The sequence below is a fragment of the Heptranchias perlo genome, chromosome 11 (genome assembly GCF_035084215.1).
Source record: "Heptranchias perlo isolate sHepPer1 chromosome 11, sHepPer1.hap1, whole genome shotgun sequence".
NCBI lineage: Eukaryota > Metazoa > Chordata > Chondrichthyes > Hexanchiformes > Hexanchidae > Heptranchias > Heptranchias perlo.
Window position 1 is genome coordinate 51,016,647 of NC_090335.1, and position 25,265 is coordinate 51,041,911.

The following is a 25,265-nucleotide window of genomic DNA, read 5'->3' on the forward strand; positions in this document are numbered from 1 at the left end:
TAATCAGACCAAAATTGACACCAAGCCAAAGAAGGAGGGGGCTAAGGATAGAAACTTGGGGTACTCCAAAGGTAACGGTGCGGGGGTGGGAAGAAAAGCTATTGAAGAAAATTATCTGGCAATGAATGGATAGCTAATCATAGAATCACAGATAATTTATGGCACAGAAGGAGGCCATTCAGCCCATCGTGTCCGCGCCGGCTGAGAAATGAGCCACCCATCCTAATCCCACTTTCCCGTATTTGATCCGTAGCCCTGCAGGTCACGGCTCTTCAGGTGCACATCCAGGTATTTTTTAAATGAGGATTTCTGCCTCTACCACCCTCTCAGGCAGTGAATTCCAGACCCCCACCACCCTCTGGGTGAAAATTATTTTCCTCATTTCTGCTCTAATCCTTCCACTAATCACTTGAAATCTGTGCCCCCTGGTTATTGACCCCTCCGCTAAGGGAAATAGGTCCTTCCTATCCACTGTATCTAGGCCCCTCATAATTTTGTACACCTCAATCAAATCACTCCTCAGCCTTCTCTGTTGCAAGGAAAACAACCCCAGCCTATCCAATCTCATCATAGCTAAAATTCTCCAGTCCTGGCAACATCCTCGTAAATCTCCTCTGCACCCTCTCTAGTGCAATTACATCCTTCCTGTAATGTGGTGACCAGAACTGTGCGTCGTACTTAAGCTGTGGCCTAACTAGTGTTTTATACAGTTCCAGCATGACATCCCTGCTTTTATATTCTATGCCTTGGCTAATAAAGGAAAGCATTCCATATGCCTTCTTAACCACCTTATTTACCTGTCCTGCTATCTTCAGGGATCTGTGGACATACACTCCAAGGTCCCTCACTTCCTTAACACCTCTCAGTATTCTCCCATCTATTGTGTATTCCCTTGCCTTTTTTTTATTCGATCATGGGATTTGGGCGTCGCTGGCAAGGCCAGCATTTATTGCCCATCCATAATTGCCCTTGAGAAGGTGGTGGTGAGCTGCCTTCTTGAACCGCTGCAGTCCGTGTGGTGTAGTTTCTCCCACAGTGCTGTTAGGAAGGGAGTTCCAGGATTTTGACCCAGCAACGATGAAGGAACAGCGATATATTTCCAAGTCAGGATGGTGTGTGACTTGGAGGGGAACATGCAGGTGGTGTTGTTCCCATGTCATAGAGTCATAGAGTTAAACAGCACGGATAGAGGCCCTTCGGCCCATCGTGTCCGCGCCGGCCATCAAGCCCTGTCTACTCTAATCCCATATTCCAGCATTTGGTCCGTAGCCTTGTATGCTATGGCATTTCAAGTGCTCATCCAAATGCTTCTTGAATGTTGTGAGGGTTCCTGCCTCCACAACCCTTTCAGGCAGTGAGTTCCAGACTCCAACCACCCTCTGGGTGAAAAAGTTCTTTCTCAAATCCCCTCTAAATCTCCCGCCTTTTACCTTGAATCTATGTCCCCTTGTTATAGAACCCTCAACGAAGGGAAAAAGCTCCTTAGTATCCATCCTATCTGTGCCCCTCATAATTTTGTACACCTCAATCATGTCCCCCCTCAGCCTCCTCTGCTCCAAGGAAAACAAACCCAATCTTCCCAGTCTCTCTTCATAGCTGAAGCGCTCCAGCCCTGGTAACATCCTGGTGAATGTCCTCTGCACCCTCTCCAAAGCGATCACATCCTTCCTGTAGTGTGGCGACCAGAACTGCACACAGTACTCCAGCTGTGGCCTAACCAGTGTTTTATACAGCTCCATCATAACCTCCTTGCTCTTATATTCTATGCCTCGGCTAATAAAGGCAAGTATCCCATATGCCTTCTTTACCACCTTATCTACCTGTTCCGCCGCCTTCAGGGATCTGTGAACTTGCACACCAAGATCCCTCTGACCCTCTGTCTTGCCTAGGGTCCTCCCATTCATTGTGTATTCCCTTGCCTTGTTAGTCCCTCCAAAGTGCATCACCTCGCACTTTTCCGGGTTAAATTCCATTTGCCACTGTTACGCCCATCTGACCAACCCATCTATATCGTCCTGCAGACTGAGGCTATCCTCCTCGCTATTTACCACCCTACCAATTTTTGTATCATCAGTGAACTTACTGATCATACCTTTTACATTCATATCCAAGTCATTAATGTAGACCACAAACAGCAAGGGACCCAGCACCGATCCCTGTGGTACCCCACTGGCCACAGGCTTCCAGTCACAAAAACAACCTTCGACCATCACCCTTTGCCTTCTGCCACTAAGCCAGTTTTGTATCCAAAGTGCCAAGGCACCCTGGATTCCATGGGCTCGTACCTTCTTGACCAGTCTCCTGTGGGGGACTTTATCGAAGGCCTTACTGAAATCCATGTATACCACATCCACTGCGTTACCCTCATCCACACGCCTAGTCACCCCCTCAAAAAATTCAATCAAATTAGTCAGACATGATCTTCCCTTGACAAAGCCATGTTGACTATCCCTGATTAATCCTTGCTTCTCCAAGTGGAGACTAATTTTGTCCTTCAGAATTTTTTCCAATAATTTTCCTACCACTGATGTTAGGCTCACTGGCCTGTAGTTCCCCGGTTTTTCCCTACTCCCCTTCTTGAATAATGGTACTACATTAGCGGTTCTCCAGTCCTCTGGCACATCCCCTGTGGCCAGAGAGGTTCTGAATATATGTGTTAGAGCCCCCGCAATCTCCTCCTTTGCCTCACGCAGTAGCCTGGGATACATTTCGTCCGGGCCTGGGGATTTATCCATTTTTAGGCCTGCTAAAACCGCCAATACCTCCTCCCGCTCGATGTTAATATGTTCGGGTATATCACAGTCCCCCTGCCGTATTTCTATGTCTACATCGTCCTTCTCCATAGTGAAAACAGATGCAAAAAATTCATTTAGAACCCCTCCTACATCTGCCGGCTCCACACACAGATTGCCATTTTTGTCCCTAATGGGCCCTATTTTTTCCCTAGTCATCCTCTTACCCTTAATATACTTATAAAACATCTTAGGATTTTCCTTTATTTTGCTCGCCAGTGTTATTTCATGGCCCCTCCTTGATCTCCTAATTTCTTTTTTAAGTATCCCCCTGCACTTTTTGTACTCCTCTAGGGCTTCCTCCGTCTTTAGCCTTTTGTATCTGCCAAAAGCCCTCCTTTTTTTCCTAATCCATTCTCGTATATCCCCTGACATCCAAGGTTCCCTGGAGTTCTTGGAACCACCCTTGACCTTTACGGGAACATGTTGCCATTGTATGGTCTCAATCTCCCTTCTGAAAGACTCCCATTGCTCCGATGCGGATTTTCCTACAAGCAGCTGATCCCAGTCCATTTTGGCCAGATCCTGCCTTATCCTATTAAAATCGGCCTTCCCCCAATTTAGAACCTTTATTTCCGGCCCCTCCCTGTCCTTTTCCATGACCACCTTAAATCTCACCGAATTATGGTCACTGTCACCAAAGTGCTCACTTACTAGCACTTCTTCCACTTGGCCGGCCACATTCCCTAGAATTAGGTCCAGTACCGCCCCCTCTCTTGTAGGACTTTCTACATGCTGGCTCAAAAAGCTCTCCTGGATGCACGTTAAGAATTTTGTACCCTCTAAGCCTTTTACACTCTGAGTATCCCAGTTAATATTGGGGAAGTTGAAATCCCCCACTATTATTACCCTATTATTTGCACAATTAATGTGCCTGCTGCTCTTGTCCTTCTCGGTGGTAGAGGTCGCAGGTTTGGGAGGTGCTGTCGAAGAAGCCTTGGCGAGTTGCTGCAGTGCATCCTGTGGATTGCCTTGTTGGTTCTCTCCAAATGCATTATCTCACACTTCTCTGGATTGAACTCCATTTACCACTTTTCTGCCCATCTGACCAGTCCATTTATATCTTCCTGCAGTCTACAGCTTTCCTCCTCACTCTCAACCACACGGCCTATCTTTGTGTCATCCGCAAATTTCTTAATCATGCCCCCTACGTTTAAGTCCAAATCGTTAATGTATGCCACAAAAAGCAAAGGACCTGGTAGTGAGCCCTGCGGCACTCCACCGGAGACAGCCTTCCAGTCGCAAAAACACCCGCCAACCATTACCCTTTGCTTCCTGCCACTGAGCCAATTTTGGATCCAATTTGCCACATTCCTTTGGAGCCCATGGGCCTTTACTTTTTTGACCAATCTGCCATGTGGGACCTTGTCAAAAGCCTTGCTAAAATCCATGTAGACTACACCAATTACGCTACCCTCATCGATCCTCCTTGTCACCTCCTCGAAAAATTCAGTCAAGTTAGTCAGGCACGACCTCCCCTTAACAAATCCATGCTGACTGTCCTTGATTAATCCGTGCCTTTCTAAGTGACAGTTTATCCTGTCCCTCAGAATTGATTCCAATAATTTGCCCACCACCGAGGTTAGGCTGACTGGCCTGTAATTACTCGGTCTATCCTTCGCTCCCTTTTTAAACAACGGTACAACGTTAGCAGTCCTCCAACCCTCCGGCACTACGCCTGTATCCAGTGAAGTTTGGAAAATGATTGTTAAAGCCTCCGCTATTTCCTCCCTGGCTTCTTTTAACAGCCTAGGATATATTTCATCCGGCCCTGGTGATTTATCCACTTTCAAAGATGCTAATCCCCTTAATACTTCCTCTCTCACTATATTTATCCCATCCAATACTTCACACTCCTCCTGCTTAACTTCAATCCCTGCATCGTCCCTCTCTTTTGTGAAGACAGATGCAAAGTATTCATTAAGAACCATACCCACATCTTCCGCCTCCACACATATGTTACCTTTTTTGGTCTCTAATAGGCCCTACTCTTTCCTAGTTATCCTCTTAATGTATTTATAAAACATCTTTGGATTTCTTTGATTTTACCTTCTAATATTTTTTCATACCCTCTCTTTGCTTTCCTAATTTCCTTTTTAACTTTTCCCCTGCACTTTGTATACTTCTCTAAGCTTTCCATAGTATTGAGTTCCCGGTGTCTATCATAGGCTTTCTTTTTCTGCCTTATCTTACCCTGAATGCTTCTTGACATCCAGGGGGCTCTAGATTTGGCAGCCCCTCCCTTTTTCTTTGTGGGAACATGTTTACCCTGAACCCCTTGAATCACTCCTTTGAATGTCTCCCACTGCTCTGACACTGATTTACCTTCAAGTAGCTGTTACCAGTTTACATCTGCTAAATCACTACTCAGTTTAGTAAAATTGGCCTTTCCCCCATTGAAAACTCCTGCTCTGTCTTTGTCCTTTTCCATAACAATGCTAAAACTGACTGTATTATGATCACTACCACCAAAATGCTCTCCCACTGCTACTTCTTCCACCTTCCCTCTTCATTTCCTAGAACTTATTCCAGAACTGCAACCCCCCCCCCTTCTCGTTGGGCTTGCTACATACTGGCTAAAAAAATTCTCCTGTATGCAATTTAAGAATTCTGCACCCTCTATATCATTCACACTCTTTGTATCCCAGTTAATATTAGGGTAGTTGAAATCCCCTACTATTACTGCCCTATTGTTTTTGCACTTCTCAGAAATTTGCCTACATATTTGCTCCTCTATCTCCCTCTGACTGTTTGGAGGTCTATAGTACACTCCCAGTAGTGTGATTGCCCCTTTTTTGTTCTTTAGTTCAACCCATAAGGCCTCATTTGATGCTCCTTTTAAAATATCATCCCTCCTCACAACTGTAATTGTTTCCTTAACCAAAATTGCTACCCCCCCCCCTCCTTTTTTACCCCCCTCTCTATCGCGTCTGAAAACCCTGTAACCGGGGATGCTGAGCTGCCAGTCCTGCCCCTCTTTAAGCCATGTTTCTGTAATAGTTAAGATATCGTACAGCCACGTATCTATCTGTGCCCTCAGCTTATCCGCCTTATTTCCTATACTCCTTGCATTGAGGTAAATACATTTAAGGACTGCCAAACTCCTCTGTTTATTTTCTAACCTTCGTTCCCTCTGCCTTCCAGACTCACTCACTAATTTTCTGCCATCCATTTTCAGTTCCGACTTTATCCCATCATTAAGAGGGGAACCAGGCAAGGTCTGTCCCACTCACTGGACATTGGAGGAGAGGTATTGGAGGGTGGTGTGGTCATCTGTGTCAAAGACTGCTGAGAGTTTTAGAAAGCTGAGGAGAGAAAGTGCACCACAGTCACAGAGGATGTAATTTTTGACTTTTATTAGGGCCATTTCAGTGCTGTGGCAGGGGCGGAAACCTGATTGGAGAGGTTCAAACTTGGAGTTGCAGGAAAGAGGGGCACAGATTTGGGAGGTGACAACACATTCAAGAACTTGAAGAGAAAAGGAAGGTTGCAGATAGGGCCATCTTCAACATCAAGCATTAGTTCAGGCATTGGGGCTATATTATGTAGCGTGCTGCAGATGGCATCTTAGATGAGACGTTCACAAGCAGCATGCACTCCATGTTTAATGACCAGTTTACAGCTGCCTAATTATAGAGTAACTCCAAGGATATTAGACATGATGTGGAGATGCTGGTGATGGACTGGGGTGGACAAATGTAAGGACTTGCACAACACCAGGTTATAGTCCAACAGTTTTATTTGAAATCACAAGCTTTCGGAGCTTTCCTCCTTCATGGAGGTGACCTGACGAAGGAGGAAAGCTTCGAAAGCTTGTGAGTTCAAATAAAACTGTTGGACTATAACCTGGTGTTGTGCAAGTCCAAGGATATTAGAAGCAGAGGAAGGAAAGACTTCCCTTAAGATCTCTAAGGGTGCTGCAATAGAGGCCTTGAATGCCAGGAGAGGGTTGTTTCTTCTAGTTTGGGTAGGTTTGGTGACCAGTTGCAAACAATCATCACACATGGCTTCACTGACCTCTTTGTAACCTTTAGGTCTACTTTCCCAGAGATCAATGGCCATATAGAGCCAATGACAGCACTAGTGATATAACCAGAAGGCGCACAGATGATTGTGCTGTCTTCATGATAGCCATTGGCTCCATATATAGGAGAAGGTAGGCAGGGATAGGTTGCCTATCTAGTAACACAAGAGGTGCAGCTATATCACGACTTAGCTGCTTGAAAAGAGGACCACTGCTGTCTCAAAATGCTCATGTTGAGACAGCAACTGGCCAGCTCACACATTCATTCCACTTGGGTAGCATCTAGGAGAAGCACTCGTTTAGGATTGGGAGTTCATACTTCATACACTGGCACCAAAGGTACGCACAGTGGTAAGAAATACTAGAAACATATACATAGACTGTATGGGTTGAAATTATGGTGACAGTAAAGTTTTGTGTACAGACATTGTTTTTGTAATTATGTGGAAGTTGCATTACTGAGGTAGCATGAAGGGCACTTGGTTAATTGATGCACACAAAGAAGGGGCTTTAGGCAATGGCAGATTTGTAGCGGATAGAGTGAAGGTGTAGACAGGACAACTAATGCACTGGCTAGATATGAAAGTCAAAAGTAGGCTTCATCTATGAGAATAGCATGAATGGGGTAAATTTTAACAGGGAGCCAGGAAGAGACCAGTGGTGGGGGGGCGGGGGGTGAATTTCCGAACAGAAATCGGAAGTACGGGTTTCCCGGACGTCCTTACGATTTTGAGGTGAGGTCATCTTTCAGTTTTTTTCAGTAGATTTTCCGCCCGACAGCCAGCCAGATTGACAGGTTGGCTGTCAGTCGGACAGGGAGCAGATGGCAGCTGGTAAATCTTAGATCGAGGTGGGGGTGCGGGGTGTTAGTCATCGGGGGAGCCATCGGGGTCAACAGTCATTGGTGGCCGGTCATCAGGGTCTCAATCATGGTGGTGTCGGAGATCGTGGGGGGAGGTCGGAGATCGTTGGGGGGCGGTCGGTCAATCGAGTGTGTGGGATCACGGCAGGTAAGTTTATTAAACCTGGAGGAAACATTCCTGCTCCTCCTGGCCCACAAGCAGTGTAATAAAGGCTTGATCCGGCCCTTCTCACCTCCTCTTCATGTGGCGTGAAGCAGAAGGGCCAGGAATTCCGGGCCTCAAAAGTTAAAATAAAAAAGCTATTAAAACGGAGGCCCGTAGCTGCCTTAAAAGTTTTTACTGACTGGCCCGCCTCCTTAGAGCGGGTCGCCAACCCCTCAACCCGCCACCGTTAAAACCGGAAGTGGGCAGGTTGGGGTTGGGTTTTACATTTTTACAATTTTTACCTTCTCACCCGCCCCCAAACCACCCATTTGTGGGGTTAACATTTACCCTAATGTCTCTTCCAGCCATCAATGGGTTTTCCTACCCTTGGGTGCATTCCTCCTCCAGAAACTCCATGATGAGGCTTCTTTGAAATGCAAAGTTATGCAGGAGGCAGCACACAACTGTGATCGTATAGACATTTAAAATGTGGAACCCTTTTCAGTTGACAAAGGTCTTAGCATGCATGGCAATCTATGACTCAATGAACCTTGGGGAATCTTCCCCTTGGTAAAACTGTAGTGCCCTGTCACGCAAGCACTGTTTGTCCATGGGGACGTGGATGAAATGGCTTATTCTAACAAACAATGCATCTGTGACTCAATGATTTGCTTTATGCACAGTTGATTGACTAATGTAGGAACGTCTCCAGTGGCAGCTTGGGATGACCCTGTAACATAAAAGTTCAGGATGTTTACGACCTTTACAGCCACTGGCAGTGCAGTGGGAATGGGCTGTAATGTATGTTGTAGCATATGGCATAATTCACTGATGACTTCTTTTGTGAAACACAGCTGCTTCAAACACTGCTTCTGGGAGGTAAGAACACTACAGCCTGTAAATTCTGGTGTTGCAGTACTGGTGGGTGCGTGCTGTGCAACTGCATGTTACCTAACCAGCCTGGTCTCTCATCTATCCAGTCATAGTCAGAAAATCTCCTCCAATGGCTTCTCTTCCTGCTCCCACACCATTACCTCTAGATTTCCTTAAGAATCTATCACTGGCCCCCTCCTATTTCTTAACTACATGCTGCCCCTCAACACAACATCAGATTCGACATGTACACTGATGACACCCAGCTCTACCTCAACACCATCTCTCTCCACTGTATCTGATTTGTCGCGCTGCTTGTCTGACATCCAATCCTGGATGAGCAGAAATTTCCTCCAATTAAATATTGGGAAGCCCGAAGCCATTGTCTTCAGCCCCCGTCACAAACTCCATTCCCTAGCCACTGTCTGGGGCTGAACCAGACTGTTCACAACCTTAGCATCCTATTTGACCCTAAGCTGAGCTTCCGGCCCTTACCATCTCCATCACCAAGGCCACCTCTTTCCACCTCCATAATATTGCCCGTCTCCTTCCCTGCTTCAGCTGCTGCTGAAACCCTTATCCATGTTTTTGTTACTTCCAGACTTGACTAGTCCAATGCTCTCCTGGCCAGTCTCTCATCTTCCATCTGCCGTAAACTTCAGACTTCAGCTCATCCAAAGCTATTCTGCCCTAATCCTGACTCGCACCATGTCCCGTTTACCCATCGCCCCTCTGCTCGCTGACCTACATTGGCTCCTGGTCCAGCAATGCCTCACATTTAAAATTCTCATCCTTGTGTTCAAATCCCTCCATGGTCTTGCCCCTCCCTATCCTCCAGCTTTACAACCCTTCAAGAACTGTGTTCCTCCAATTCTGGCCTCTTGTGCATCCTCAATTTCCATCACCCCTTTATTGGCAGCTGTGCTATCAGCTGTCTAGACCCTAAGCTCTGGAATTGCCACCCTAAACCTCTCCGCCTCTCTCCTCCTTTAGTAATTGTAAGGAATCTTACAACACCAGGTTATAGTCCAACTGTTTTATTTGAAAATCACAAGCTTTCGGAGGCTTTCTCCTTCATCAGGTGAGTGTGGGATTCCTGACGAAGGAGAAAGCCTCCGAAAGCTTGTGATTTTCAAATAAAACAGTTGGACTATAACCTGGTATTGTAAGATTCCTTACATTTGTCAACCCCAGTCCATCACCGGCATCTCCACATCATGGCTCCTTTAGTAAAGAAGACAAGGCAAGAGAGCAAGGTAGCAATAAGGGAAATGATAATCAGTGAGTGGCAGGAAGGGACAGAGCATACAAACTTAAGAGTGCGCCTGCAGATAAGGCTAGAGGTTGCAAAAATAGTAACAAGACAGCACTAAAGGCTTTGTATCTGAATGCGCATAGCATTCGTAACAAAATGGATGAATTGATAGCTCAAATAGAAATAAATATGTACGATCTGATAGCCATTACAGAGACATGGCTGCAAGATGACAAAGGCTGGAACCTGAATATTCAAGGGTACTTGACATTTCGGAAGGACAGGAAGCTAGGAAAAGGTGGAGGGGTAGCTCTGTTAATTAAGGATGACGTGAGTATAATAGAGAGAAGTGACCTTAGTTCTAAAGACCAAAATGTAGAATCAGTTTGGGTAGAGATAAGAAATAGTAAAGGCAAGAAGTCACTTGTGGGAGTAGTTTATAGGCCCTCTAACAGTAACCACACTGTAGGACATGGTATACAGGAAGAAATAATGGGGGCTTGTGGGAGAGGAACAGCGATAATCATGGGTGATTTTAATCTACATATAGATTGGAAGAATCTGATTGGCAAAGGTAGCCTGGAAGATGAGTTCATAGAGTGCTTTCGGGACAGTTTCTTAGAGCAGCACGTTCTAGAGCCAACCAGAGAGCAGGCTATTCTAGATCTGGTAATGTGTAATGAGACAGGATTAATTAATGACCTCATTGTAAAGGAGCCTCTAGGTAGCAGTGATCACAATATGATTGAATTTCACATTCAGTTTGAGGGAGAGAAGAGTAAGTCTAAGACTAGTGTTTTAAACTTTAAAAAGGGGCAATTACGAGGGCGGTTCAGAGAAGGTTCACTCAACTGATTCCTGGGATGAGGGGGTTATCTTATGAGGAAAGGTTGGACAAGTTGGGCCTGTATACACTGGAGTTTAGAAGAATGAGAGGTGATCTTATTGAAACATGTAAGATCCTGAGGGGACTAGAAGGGGTAGGTGCTGAGAGGATGTTCCCCTTTGTGGGAGAGACTAGAACTAGGGGCCACAGTTTAAAAATAATGGGTCTCCCATTTAAGTTGGAGATGAGGAGAAATTTTTTCTTTCAGAGGGTTGTGAGTCTCTGGAACTCCCTTCCCCAGAGAGCGGTGGAGGCAGGGTCATTGAATATTTTTAAGGCTGAGTTAGATAGATTCCTGATTAACAAGGGAGTCAAAGGTTATAGTGGGTAGATGGGAAAGTAGGGTTGAGGCCGCAATCAGATCAGCCATGATCTTATCAAATGGCAGAGCAGGCTCGAGGGGCCAATTGGCCTACTCCTCTTAATTTGTATGTTCGTATGTAAGACGCTCCTTAAAACCTACTTCTTTGCCCAAGCTTTTGGTCACCTGTCCTAATATCTCCTTATGTAGCTCGGTGTCAGATTTTGTCTGATAACGCTCCTGCGATAGGCCTTTTAACGTTTTACTGCGTTAAACGTGCTATATAAATGCAAGTTGTTGTTCTTGTTGCATGTTATCAAACCAGCCTGATCCCCCTCCCTTGCTCCTCTATCCTGCAAAAATATCCAAATATGATAGATTCCCAATGGAAGCCCATTATGTGCTCTCTGCAATTGGGGTGGGGGGTGCTGGTAAATGGCACAAGGCACAAATGTGCATGGTTAGCATCAAAAAGAAATAATCCAAACTTCAGTAAAGTCTAGTATTGTAGCTACAGGATTCCTTAACTTCATTTCTGACTTCTCTCTAGTGTCTAGCAATCATGGACACCTAATAGAACATGGCGGGGCACAATTGAGGTGGTAAAGATGGAAAATGGGACATATGGCATCACCAAATCATTCATTTCATTTGACGGTACCCTTCCAAAAATGAGCAGACACTTTCTGCATCTGCTGGATAACAGCAGAAAATAGGGTGGAAGTAAAAGCGGTCAGGGATCCTACAAAACAGATGCCTGTCCATTTCCTTCCCCCGTTTAAGCAAATCCGGGTTACTATATCTATCTGTGTTCATTTCCGTCTCTCTTTTTCTATAGTTTGTCTCTCCCCTCAGTCTATTTATATATCTGCCTCTTTGAATGTTTGTGCCTCTCTCTCGTCCCCTCTCCCTCTCTCAGGCAGCTTGTCTCCCTTTCTCAGCCTCTCTCCCTTAAGGAAAAATAAGCAATTGAAAATAGTTTCTGTCTCAAAGGTTACCTCAAAAATGTCTCTGAAGTTCATGCTTTAGTTCTGGGATGTCCAAACTGTGGCTTGTGGATCACGTGTCCTGGCTACCTGATCCAGGCAACGCATATCTATTTGTGCTTATATTTCTTATTCGCTAACTCGTCCCGTTGAATTTTGTAGCCTTGCAGACTTAGAAAGGCCTGTTCCTATCCCTATTACTTCGTTGGTCAATAAATTCTGAATCAGAGCATGCAGATCTGTTAGTATATCAGTACTTTGGGATATATGCAAATTAACAGGAACATTGATTGAAACATGGCCCACTCGGCTCGATAGCAGGCACCTAAGCAACCCATGAAGACATGGCCATGCTTAAGTTTTCTCCTGCTTTATTTTGTTTGGATGCCTTTTGGAAAAAACAAGAAAGCTCATAATTATAGTCCAAGGAAAGGTGCATTTTAAATTGTGAACAAATAACCTGAGAATCATATTGATGCATGCTGGGGTATTTTGCCACAGTGCATGCGTTCAAACTTGGGCATGCTAGGAATTGCAGGTGATTCTTGAGAGTTGGAGAGAGGCTACTGCTGCAAGATTTAAGATCCTGCAGCAGCATAAAGGGCAGACAGCAACCTGTAGTTTTGAGATCGACAGAGAAACAGCAGCTTTCTAACGATAGAAGCAAGGTCACCTTCCAAGTGGTGAGCAGAATATTTCTCGGATACAGACCTGAAAGTCCTCCTGGAGCAGATGTGGCAAAGAATGGACAGATTATTTGGGTATTACGGAAGAAGGCTATTAATATCAGTGTTGCAGACCTTGTGAAGGGAGTTGGCAGTTCTACCTCTCTGAGTCCCCCAAACAGCAGCAGAATTCCGAAAGAAATATGAAAAGACCAAGACAAGAGTTTCACTTTCCCAGAATGCACTGCACTACAACATATGCCAGTACTTCATTCTTCACCCCCACAGTGTTCAGGGGCGGCAACAGTGTGCAGCAGTGTTTGCTGACACCGTCACACTTCCAGCCACCATTTGCAAATGAACCTTCCCTCACTGCCTTACATGCATGCTCATCCTTCAAAGCTTCATCTCGCATGACCTTGTTTCCTTCCAGCTGTTGGCATCACCGTTTTATTTCCAGCCTGCTGACACCCAAGTTGCACTGTATTACCTGCCTAAAAGAGGACTTTCATACTATCTGCTTTCTTCCTCCAGGTGAAGATGGCACATAGTGCCAGGGAGAGACAGGTCATAGGAGATTCAATGGAACTCCTAGGGAGGCCCACATCAGAGGGAATCAGAGATGGAGAAGTTGGAGGGTCCGTGTTAGCTACAGATTTGTTTTGACAATCTGTTGCTCTTCCACTACTTACTCAGGATCATAGCCAACTTTTCTGCAAGCAACCTCTTTCTTCTTCTGAAAGTCTCAGGAAAGGTTTGCCTGACCGCCACTCATTCTAATCTTTCTTCCTCTTCTCATCCTCCAGATGAACCATAGCAAGAAACAGAGGAACAAGAGGAGTAAGATCTGCTAGGCCTTTCTGCTTCATGGCACACCACCACATCCTCATCCACATAATCATTTGCCTATTCCCTGCTACGTGCCAGTCCAGAGAGATCCACTCAGTGCAAAATAGATAATGTAGCTGAAGAGATTACACTGGGTGAAGCACAGAGCACAAGTGAACCGAAAGATATCAGAATGAAAGAGAACCTTGACATTTCTGAACTGAGACTCGGCAGATGTCAGCCCTTTGATGAAGAGCCTGCAGACCCTGACCTCACAGATGCTACTTTAAAAAAAAGAATATTTGCTGAGCATCACAAACAAATTCAGGCACTGGGAACAGTCTCCTAGCACGTACAGCAGATGTCAAGTAGTGGAGGAGTTCACTGTTGTCCTATGCAACATCATAAGGGAATGCTTGTCAACTCTGCAGAGCATCTTGCAGCATGTGGTATCTGTAGGCAATGGCCCCACCACAAAGACATGAAATCATATAAGTGCATCCTTCATGGGTACACACATGGGATTGGAGCTACTGCTGGTATGGAAGATAAAACACCAACACTGACTGGTTGGACTGAATAGCCTGTTTCCATGTTGTAATTTCTATGTAATTCTATGACTGTTACCATTTAGGTCTAAGGCGCCAGATTGGAGAGCGTGATGTCTTCTGGCCTCCAAGCTACTGGATTGGGATTCAGGCAAGCATCTCTTCGGCTTCCAGTATTTGATTGGAATTACTAGGTTAGCCCTACCACTGATCAGTAATCGGCCAAAATCAGGGCCCAGTACCAGTGGCATCGCAGGACTTCGCTTATATGATGCTGCTATCCCTCCTGATAGCAACACTTGTGAGCCCTTTGGCCTGCCTCCTAGGTGCCTGCAATCCTAACTGAAAGGAGGCAGGATCAGGCAGCAATAACGGAGATGTAGACTGCAGCAGGTTCATCTATGCTGACCTGAGGCAGGAATCAGCAGTGTCCCAGGAAGCTGATTCTCATGGTTTGCAGTCAGCCACTTCTTGCACCCCTGGCCCTCAGCTAGCACCTAGAAGGAGCATCAGATTAGGATTGAAAACACAGTGCAATGTGACCAAGTGAAAGTACAGTGGTAAGAAACATTAGGGACTGTAATGCTGTGGTGGAGAAGGAAAAAAATGAACATTTTGTTGGATATGAAGTTGGTGTGGTCAATAAGAATGTCCTTTTGTAGTTCCGGAACTTATTGGGTTGGCTAGAGTGCGACCTGTTTGATTTGTGGAGTATATGGCATAGTTTAGAGATTGGACATATAGCAAGGAGAAGGGTGTAGATGGATATTTATTGTCTTTAACTGACAGAGTGACAGCTGTAAGAAGAATATCATCTCAAACCCTAAGCTTTTCAAAGATGCTGAAGTTTTGAGCAAAAATGTTAATGAAGGCTCTCAAAGACATAAAAGATAATTCAATAGGTAAGTTATGAAAAAAAATCTTTTTATTCATTTATATTAGAAACATTATTTTCAGCCTACTGTACAAAAAGGACAGAAAACCAGCTGATCCACCGTCAACCTCTCCAACCCTCTGCAGCCACGCAATCTCTTAGGAGAGGCAAAAAACCTTTGGTCAGCATAGGAAAAAAAACTCAGTGAAAAATAGAGGGGCTGATAAAAGGAGTTTCAAAAAATATTTTGAAAAATTTGATTGCTTCAGCTTTTCCTTTCTTTTATTGGTTCATTGTCTTTGTCACTGATTCTTGATTTGTTGCTTTCATATGTGTTTGGTAGTTCCTGATTGGTAGATCTGTAGCCGCTTTACTCACTTTTGATTTATTTGGTGTATTCCCTACATATTGAATCCTGATTTGTTGCTTTTTCATGAATAGAAATTTGAGCCAACCAGAAAGTGCAATGTTCATAGTTTGACATAGGAAATGTGGCCTTAACATAAAGGAAATGGGCAGATCCCCCATGGTGTTGCTTACACTAAACTGGATGAGATACAGGGGTAGATTTTCAACTTGCTGCCTAAGCGTAAAATTGGCACTGCGGATCTGCCACTCATTATAGAAACAGCCCGGTTTTTATTTCTGTTGATTTCAATGGAAATTAAAATTGGGCAGTTTCTATAACGGGACTAATCTGCAGTGCCAGTTTTACCGCCCCCCCCCCCCACCCCCGGGTGGTAAGATGAAAATCTACCCCACTGTTTTATCATGAGTATTATACCATGTAATGGACAATATATTATTCTGCTACTAAGCTGGAGCTGCATTTCAGTTTAAAGCCACAAAGTTTAATTGCTATACATAAACAGAGCTTGACATGATGCAGAGTTTACTTGTTGCTTGGTCAGGGAACTTTGAAGATTTGAATGTGTTTGTCAGTTTCAGGTTGCAGCTTAGAAGTAACCAGCAGTTTAAGATTATTTTGCACCAGTAACAAAATGTAACACCTGCAAATGCTGAAGTACCCTTTTTAATATATTAAATATAGATTAAATGTAAATTGTATGCTATCTAACTATGGTTTTCATCTTCCAGTGAGCCATTTATAATTTTTTCTGGAGGACTTTCCTATGATAAAGCGTGCAGAAGACCCAGCCTGACAATTATGCATGGCAAATCCATTACAGTTCTCGAAATGGATTATCCTATTGTGGACTTCCTAGCTCTTTGTGAAACACCGTATCCAAATGGTAAATAAGAATGAGTGAACAGTTCAGGCTTTACTTACCTCTTTAAAGGGAGTGTTTAGTTAGTATTGTCCTAGAATTTGCTGAAATGGCATAACCAGCTAGTTACACCAAAATATATGCTGGAATTTAAGCTGATCTTGCTGTCAGCAACTTACGCCGAAATTTCCTGAGAATCTCATTAGCGTACGCTGAAACATAAAAACCGATGTAAACCAAGTAGAAATCAACGTAAACAATCGGGACCCAAGGAAAGTGCCATATTCCTTCTTTTATGTATACAAATTGAAGTTTGAAACCATCATACCATCCTTTATGCACATTAGGCACAGCAGGTTTAAGTAAATGGCGGGGGGGCTATCGGGCGCGTGGGTAATGCGCCCGGTGAAATCAGTCTGCTCCCCGCGCGATCGTAGCCTAATTGGATCCACTTACCTTGTCTTCCGGGTTCCCCACTGCTGATCTGCGCGTCGGGCGGGCTGCGCATGCGCAGTAAGATCTGTCAGCTGGAGGAGCTCTATTTAAAGGGGCAGTCCTCCACTGACAGATGCTGCAACAAACAGAAAAAAATCACAGCATGGAGCAGCCCAGGGGGAAGGCTGCTCCCAGTTTAATGATGCCTCACTCCAGGTATCAATACATGGGGTGAGGAGGAGGGGGAGGACAGAGATCTTCCCCCCGGCGGGCGGGTGGAAGCGGCCTGCCTCTGCCACCAGGAAGGCCTGGCTCGAGGTGGCAGAGGAGGTCACCTGCACCGCCAACATATCGCCCACCTGCATACAGTGCAGGAGGCGCTCCAATGACCTCAGTAGGTCAGCCAAAGTGAGTACACTTACTCATTCCCCTACACTCCGTCTGCCACATCACCGCCCCCACCCCACATCTCCTTCTGCACTGCCAACACTACTCTGTCACATCACCCCTCATACCCACTCAAACCTCATCCTCATCGTACCTGCACCTACTCACCTCGCCAGTACTCATCCCGCCACTACCACTCAACCCAATCCTCATACAATCTCATGGCTCTATCTCATACTCACCCTCTCATGCATCTCTTTCACGGCCAGCCTCACTCAACCTGCCACTACCTGTGCTGCAGCCACAGGGCATGCATCACACACGTGCAGTAGGCAGCGTAAGGCAAACGTGTTGTGAGCATGAAGGGGATGCACAAGGGTGTTTGAGGGTTTGTCATGGTTTTTACTTATATTGAATTTCTGACCAACTCACATTACATATTATATTGGCACCACTACTGCCATGTCTTTGCGAATCTTGTCTGGTTTGTGCAATAATGCCCTTTCCTGAGGATCACTATGAAGACCCACAACTGATGCCACCCATTGTGTCACTGCAGAGTGGGTGTAGGTGTATTCGCAGGGCTGTTTTGTGCAGACGGCTGAGAGACATCGGTGATGTCCCCGGTTGCACCCTGGAAGGATGTGGAGGAGAAGTTGTTGAGGGCAGTGGTGACTTTGACAACGACAGGCAAGAAGATGGTGCTCGGGCCAGCCAGGAGTAGCTTGGCATGAAGGAGGCTGCAGATGTCCACAACTATATGTCGAGTGACTCTGAGCCTCCGTGTGCACTGCTGCTCAGAGAGGTCCAGGAAGCTGAGCCTCGGTCTGTGGACCCTGTGGCGAGGGTAGTGCCCTCTGCGACGCATCTCTCTCTGCGGTAGCCCTCCCTCCTGCTGTGCAGGTGGATGTGTCACAGCACTCTGTTGTGGAGCTCCACGTGTCAGAGGTGGATGGCGAGGCTGGTGATGCTGTTCGCCCTCCGAGGAGGTCATGACTGCAGCTACGGAGGCCCCCATCTGGAAGATGTACATCTGAGGGGGTCCGCAAGGTAGGTACATGTGTCTAGACACCGGGGTAAGTGTGCAAGTTGATGACTTTGATTGTCAGGAGGAGGGTGGTGGAGGCCAAACTTTGTCCCAAGTGACAGAGTAGCCTCCTGCAATGAGTGAGGGTCTTCCCCCCCCCCCCCCCTGTCAAATGGACCTTTGCAGCTGCCACAGGCTGATGGCTGCAACAGGTCCATTTGAACTGGGAGTGTTTCCCCCAGTGTGGGAAACAGTCCCAGTTTGCTATAAAATCCCACCCCTCCTCACATAATCCCTTAATCAGGTCAGTTAATGACTTGAACAAGCAAAATAAATACCTTCAAGTGGCATCCCACTGGCTTTAATTGCCTGCGGGATTCCCATCAGCGGGGGCTGCGCGCGCACGCCGGCGCGTCAGCGGGGAACCCGGAAGTGCGCGGGTTCGAGGCGGGCTCCGGTCCCGCTCCGGGATTTCCCAATTTTCGGGGCCTCCCCCCCACCAGGAACGCACCCGATAGCGCGTGCTAAAATGCTGCCCATTATGATGCCCTAAAAATGCATTCAAAGATACAGAACGCATGTCTCAGCAAGGAATTTTTTTTTAAATGGCTTAAAGAATAGCTATAATACACCAGAAATATGACCTTGGATCCTGCTGCATCTAAAATTTTAGCCGTACGTTTATGCCTGTTCAGAATTGGCATAAATGCAGGAAACTTGAGTTCTCTGGCCTTTTGCTTGGGGACGGAACTATGTTAATAAGCAGCAGAGGGTTTCAGTGGGGGTTTCACTGAATCGACACAAAAGATCAAGAAAATTTGAGCATAGCATAAAAGTGGGTGAAAGTTACTTATGCCTAAATTTCCTCAATCTTTTGTGCTGAAAGTCAGCATTATGTCATAATTACACCATTGTTTCAAAACAAGTTTTCAGGAAATTTCAGGCCAAGTTTTACCAAGTAGCTTTAAAACAAAGTTGCGAAATTGATTTTTTTTCAATACAAATAATCTTCCTCTTATCTGTCTGACAATCTTAAAAGAAAGTTTAAACTCCCATTTCAACCTTCATGGAAATGTCTTTTTCCCTTAAGTATAGCTAGGATAGTAATAAATTACAGTTGGTAATCTGCATTTCTACTTTTGGTTTGACTTCCTTTTGGCTTTTCTTGTGCTTGCATTCTCCAGTTCACAAATGTTGCCCAATATGGATACAGGGCTGTTTCTGAAATGAATTACTTCCAAATTGCAAGCAGTGCTTAAACTGACCTGCTCCAACATGGAGCGTTAGTCAAGTTTTCCGTCACGATGTACTGCTGACCACAGATGAGGTTGTTTGAAACAATGCCAAACATAGATGGAGTGAGGCAGAGAATGGAAGTTGTACAACAGTTAACTTGCGCCACTCTTTACATTCAATATTGGCTTTACAGTATAGTGCCATGAATAAATAATGGGCCAGAATTTACTGTAGCGGGCGAACGAACAACTCTTGCCCATATACTTTCCATGAGCTTTTGCGCTGGAAGTTGAAGTAAGTTAGAGATCCAAATGGCGCGACACCCTCTGCGGGGCACCTGGGACCTGTGTGAACAGGGCAACAACTGTGTATCTCCTTAACCAATCAGATTGAAGAATTGTTAATGAGCAGCCCAGAGTCTGAACCAGGAAGTGTAAGTTAGAATAGTGAATTCAATGTCAAATCAGGTACAGAAAGCAAAATAGAGAGGGAAAAAAGATTGGATTAAGAGAGAGATAAAAGAGACAGAAAAAAAAGCAAAAAAATGTATTTAATTTTTAAAAAAATCTCCAGTAACAATTAAAAGCTGAGGGAATGAGACTCCACACTTGCAAAAGTTAATTTTCAGTGTCAGAGAGGTTGTTTGGCAGTAATTAAGACTTATTTCGCCATTAAAAAGGGTACTTTGACTGAAAGGGACAAGCCCTAACTTACTGTGGCGAGTTCAGTTTGTATCTACCATGCAAATACAGGAACTTCACAGTGTTCAATGTATTTGAATGGTGAGTCAGACGGCAAGATACTGTTTTCACGAAGCTGACTGCGGAACGATGCATCTCGGACAGCAACATCCAGATTTTTGCGATTAACCGTACATCTGCCTTCGCCTGAAGTTGCTGTCCGATTTGCGCATAAATAATAGTGAGCACTGTTAGCCTCACCGTTATTTTGACTGTAAATTCTGGCCCAATATGCAGAATAAGAAATATATTGACTGCCACTGTCATAATTACTAGCTCTCTTAGGAGGAATGTGGTTGAATTTTGATTTACAGTTTGTTAAATTTATGAAACATTTATATACAAAGTTATCCATCCTGCATATATAAACCCGTACTCCAGGATTTTTTTCTATTTGTCATTCTTTAGCACATTTACTTTTATCAGCATAATAAATGAATGGCCTTAAATAATACAAGAGTTATACATTATACAGGCATTCAGTTCCATTATGTGGAACCTACTGTATTGCTGCAATAAAACTAGGTTCTGTTTAATTGTGATTTATTTTACAGAATTCCAGGAACCATATGCAGTGGTTGTGCTACTTGAAAAAGATCTGATTGTTGTTGATCTTACGCAAAGCAAGTAAGTGTATTTATGCAGACAGTATGATCCCTAGCTTTATATATTAGTTTTTATTTTTGCAAACATTGAAAGTTTTTGACGTTTTTCCTGTGTGGAAAATCAGCTATTGCCATGAGTTGCAATAAGTATTCCTCATTTTTGGAAGGACTGAAAAGATGAGAAATGAGGGCAAGACTGTCATGCGGAAATTTTGCAACACATTTTCTTATTCTTTCTCAATTAAAACGGCAATAGATGACTGAATCATTACTAAGCCATGTATTATAACTAAAAAATGCTCAAAAACAACAATAATAAATTATCAAAAGCTGTTACAAGCTAGACAGATCAAAAATCTTTGCAATGCAACTTTTTTTAAAACATCATATAACCTTACAGAATAAATACAACAGATTAAAATTGTAGAGACAACTATGAAGAATTTTACCAGTGAAAATATTTGTTAATAGCAGTTGACAAGAGCTTCTCAGGAAAATGTGATGATTTTGTTTGACTAAAGTTCGCATTCCTATCTGGTAGGTTTCCAAGTTCGGAAGAAAAATTCTTTGCTATCAATTTTCTTAGGTTTTTTTCCCAAAGTCAGGCTAGCAGCAGTCATATTTCTGACCATTGCTTTCCCTTTCCTGTGTTCCAGAAATGGGTGGTTAACAGCAGGAAAGCAAAACACTCAGATTCACATTGAAAATGGTTTTGTACTATAAATTTCCTCAGAGCTGCTCCCACGCCACTGCCATAACTTTGCCAGAAGTGCAGCGGAAATCCATTTACGCATATCAAAGAAGCAGCAGAGCAGATGCAGCTCTGAGGAAATTGTTAATTATTAGGGTAAATTTTGTGAGGTACCATGCCACTGGTGGGGCCTTACACTCTGCAGGCACCTATTTCAAAGTTGAGCACTGGATTCCACAATCCCGATTCCTACTACTACAGATTTTGAAAGGCACAATTTGGGCCCTTTTTTTAAAAAGAGGCTACACTATGGGCATGAACAGGCCTCATAAGCACACTTAAATTAGATCGGGAAGGACCCTACCTAATTTTACGACATTGGGCAAAGCCTCACCCTTTAAAAACTGCCCAGTTAAAGATCCTTCGACATAAAAGCACATCCTAACAACTTTGAATGTCCAATTTATATGGGCGTTCATTGAAACTGACAAACATCCTCAATGTAAGGACAGAAAATGATGTGGAAGGCATTTGTGCCATTTCCACCTCATTTTCAAGTTCCCATCTATTTCAAGCCCTATAAATGGTTATAAATTCTTCCTGTGCCCATCGATTCGGTCGCTGGAAATATTCATCCTGCTCATAAGGACCGGAGGTCCAGCGTTGTAGGTCTCCGCCCTTTTTCGTGCAATTTTCCCTCACAAATTAGTGCACAGTAGGAAAATCAGGATCAAATAAACAAGTGGTCTAAACAGATTCCTTTTAGATTGATCTGAGGAATAGAAAGGAATTGGCTACATTACTGGGAATGTATTATAGACTGTGAAACAGTGGAAAGGAAATTGAGAATGAAATTGGTAGAAGAGTGTTTGGGAAATGGCAACCACAATTCAATGGGTGGAATGTAAGAATATAAAATGAAAAAGAAAAGTCAGAGGCAAGGGCTCTTAACTGGAAAAACAAACTTTATCTACAAATAAGGAATCGTTATCCAGATAAAATGGAAAGAAATTAGTAAATTAAGCTGTACAATTCATTAAGGAAAAATGGGAGTGCATCAAAGGCTGGAGTTCCATGGATGAAGATCAAATTTGAAATTACAAAAGAAGCAGATAATAAAAATGAAAGTCAGGGCAATTATAAAGAATATGAAAGAATAGAAAGCTATGAAAAGGAAATTTAAAAGATTAAGCAGAGACATGAGTGAAAAATAGCTAAAACCATTGTTGAAGCCAACTCATCAATTTCTTTTAAAAACTAATTGGATAGTTGCTTGAAAAGGGGAGCGAACAGGAGAGTGAAATTAAACCTGGTAGCTCATGTGATTAAAAAAACAGCATTATTTTAATGAAAAAATGGCTTGTTTTTGTGCTGTAAGATTTATGATGTGCTTAGAGCAGTAATTATCTTCTATTTACTATAAACTATAGTTATGTTCTGATTGCCTGAGCACAAGTTGTCTTTATTATTTAAAATTTATTACTGTTTTTGGTTTTCCTTGTCAGTTTTCCTATCTTTGAAAACCCATATCCAATGGATGTACACGAGTCTCCAGTGACCTGCACTGAGTACTTTGCTGATTGCCCTCCTGATTTGATACCTGCACTCTATTCCGTGGGAGCCAAACAACAAAAAAAGCAGGGATATAGCACAAAGGTAGTAGACTGCACTTTATTCTTTTTTATAGAGTGCTTGCTGGCCGTTGGTCCATTGAGACAATTCTGTTGTCGATGGAGCTGCTATTGCATTTTGTTTGTTAAATATTTAGCAATTGTCGTGTTAAAGAAAAAGTAAAACATAGTGGGCGTAGATATTATTTATAGGGCCATTTTGACTCTGATTTTTAGATGAATGCTAAATGCTGTGTCTTCACCTTCAAAAGTTTTGTGTCTTTTAGTACAAGATACACTGGCATGTTTTTTTTTACAGTTTCATGCAATATTGTGCCATTTTTGAGCAGCATAAAACAGGAATGAGCAAATTTGGGGAAAAAAATCTGTGGCATTACAAATTAATAATTTCCATCAGTTTTATTAGAATACATTGGTGATGCATAAATCTGATACAAGTAATCAACAATATCTTCAGATACAAATTTTAATTTTTCAAAACTATCAAAGCATATTTAAACAAAAAGATGCAAAAATGTTATACTATCTAGGTGATACTTTGACATATCAAATTATATTTGTTTCATATAGGTGTAAGAATTCCTAACCCTTTGGAATTAAAACAGGCATTTCCTATTTGTCACCATTGGTCCTTAAATAGTGCATTTCATCTCTTATAGCTCAAATTAATAGGATACTTCATTGTGTATGTACGTTTCAAATGAATGCAAAAACAATGAAAGTATTTTGGACAGGTCACCAACAAATGTGCAACACAATTGTACCATAGTCAATAATTGAGCAACCATCTTCAAAACTTGAAAGCAGTGCCCATAACGTGTATGTGTTAATATCTAATTTAGGTGGCAATTACAAAAAAGTAATGCAGTGCTTTATTACTTCCAGTAGATGTCTTCAGCACATTTATTAAGTATGTTATTGGCATAGTTGAGTAAATGTTATCTAATAGGAAGAAGTTTTGATTAGACATTAATGCTGTGTAAGGCGCAACTGTCTGTATAACAATAGGCCATCTGCTGCTGAAATCCTCATCCATATCTTTGTCACTACAGACTCAGCTATTCCAATGCTCTCCTGGTTGACCTCCCATCCTCCATCCACCCTAAACTTCAGCTCGTCCAAAACTCTGCTTCCTGTATCCTATCCTCTTCCATGTCGTGCTCACCGACCGCTCCTGTCCTTGCTGACCTACATTGGCTCCCAGTCTCCCAATGCTTCCAATTTTAAATTTTCATCTTCATGTTTAAATCCCTAATGGGTGTTTTAACTTACAAGTTTATAAATAATTCCTCAAGATAATAGGGTTCAATGGCATTTATTGGCAATAATAGGCATTAAGCAAACAATGATAACTATTATTAATAACAATTACACATACACTTAATAGCACACTTACGGTAATACCTCACTGGCGAATTTACATTTCTCGAGCTCGAGGTGAACAGCTGATCAATGTCGAATTCTGAGGTACCTATTCTAACACCCCTTTTTTATTTTTTCCACTCTGTCCACATGAGAATCCACATGTTTCAAAGTATTATCTCATCAATTAGCTGGACTTCAGTTTTAACAAGAATAACTCCCATTTACTTTAATATGGTTTAACCTTGACAGAGCTATCAATCAAATCATTCAACTGCAGACAGTTACAGGAACCCAAGACTTACTTACAAGCGATTTATCACTTGCCTTGCACAGATGTGTCCTTGGAGGAGTTAATCTCTAGGAGGACAGCTGAGATATCTATGGGGCTAGGACAAAGAAAGCTTGTAGCTGAATCAGCTGAACATCTCTGTCTGGTAACTTTTAATTCCCACTGAACATTGAAATTCACTTAACAGGCAAAAATTAAAAGTTAATATAAAGAATTAACCCGTTCCTTACAACCTCCCTATCTCTGCAACCTCCTCAAGCCCTGGATTTCATAGTTACATAGGGCCAGAAATTATATTTTAATGGCGTCCTCTCCAACCACCGACAAATCGTTTGTGCAAGTTCGCGAATGCGCACATGCGCAGTAAAACCCCGAAATCGCATTGGTTCGCCGGCAGTTTGACAGTTACAAATTAAAGGACCACCTATGCTACAATCAAACGAAATCAGGAAACATTTGTAAACATACTCATCTGCCCAGCTGGAACAAAGGTACTTATGCCACCAAAAGGTACGCTGGAAAATACCAGCCCTACACTAATTTTTAAAAGCGCGGTGACTGTTAATGACAACGAAACAACAAAAAATTAAA

At 43.4% G+C, this 25,265-nt stretch overlaps 1 protein-coding gene across 2 annotated transcripts in view; it reads left to right on the forward strand.

Moving 5' to 3' along the window:
* The window catches only part of LOC137326962 (syntaxin-binding protein 5-like), a 398,728-nt gene that overhangs the window by 208,884 nt on the left and 164,579 nt on the right, over positions 1–25,265 (forward strand). For both annotated transcript variants that reach the window (XM_067992335.1, XM_067992336.1), the window contains exons 11-13: positions 16,138–16,292; positions 20,648–20,720; positions 22,895–23,045. In XM_067992335.1, coding sequence (XP_067848436.1) covers positions 16,138–16,292; positions 20,648–20,720; positions 22,895–23,045 — 379 coding nt within the window. The remainder of the gene's footprint in view (positions 1–16,137; positions 16,293–20,647; positions 20,721–22,894; positions 23,046–25,265) is intronic.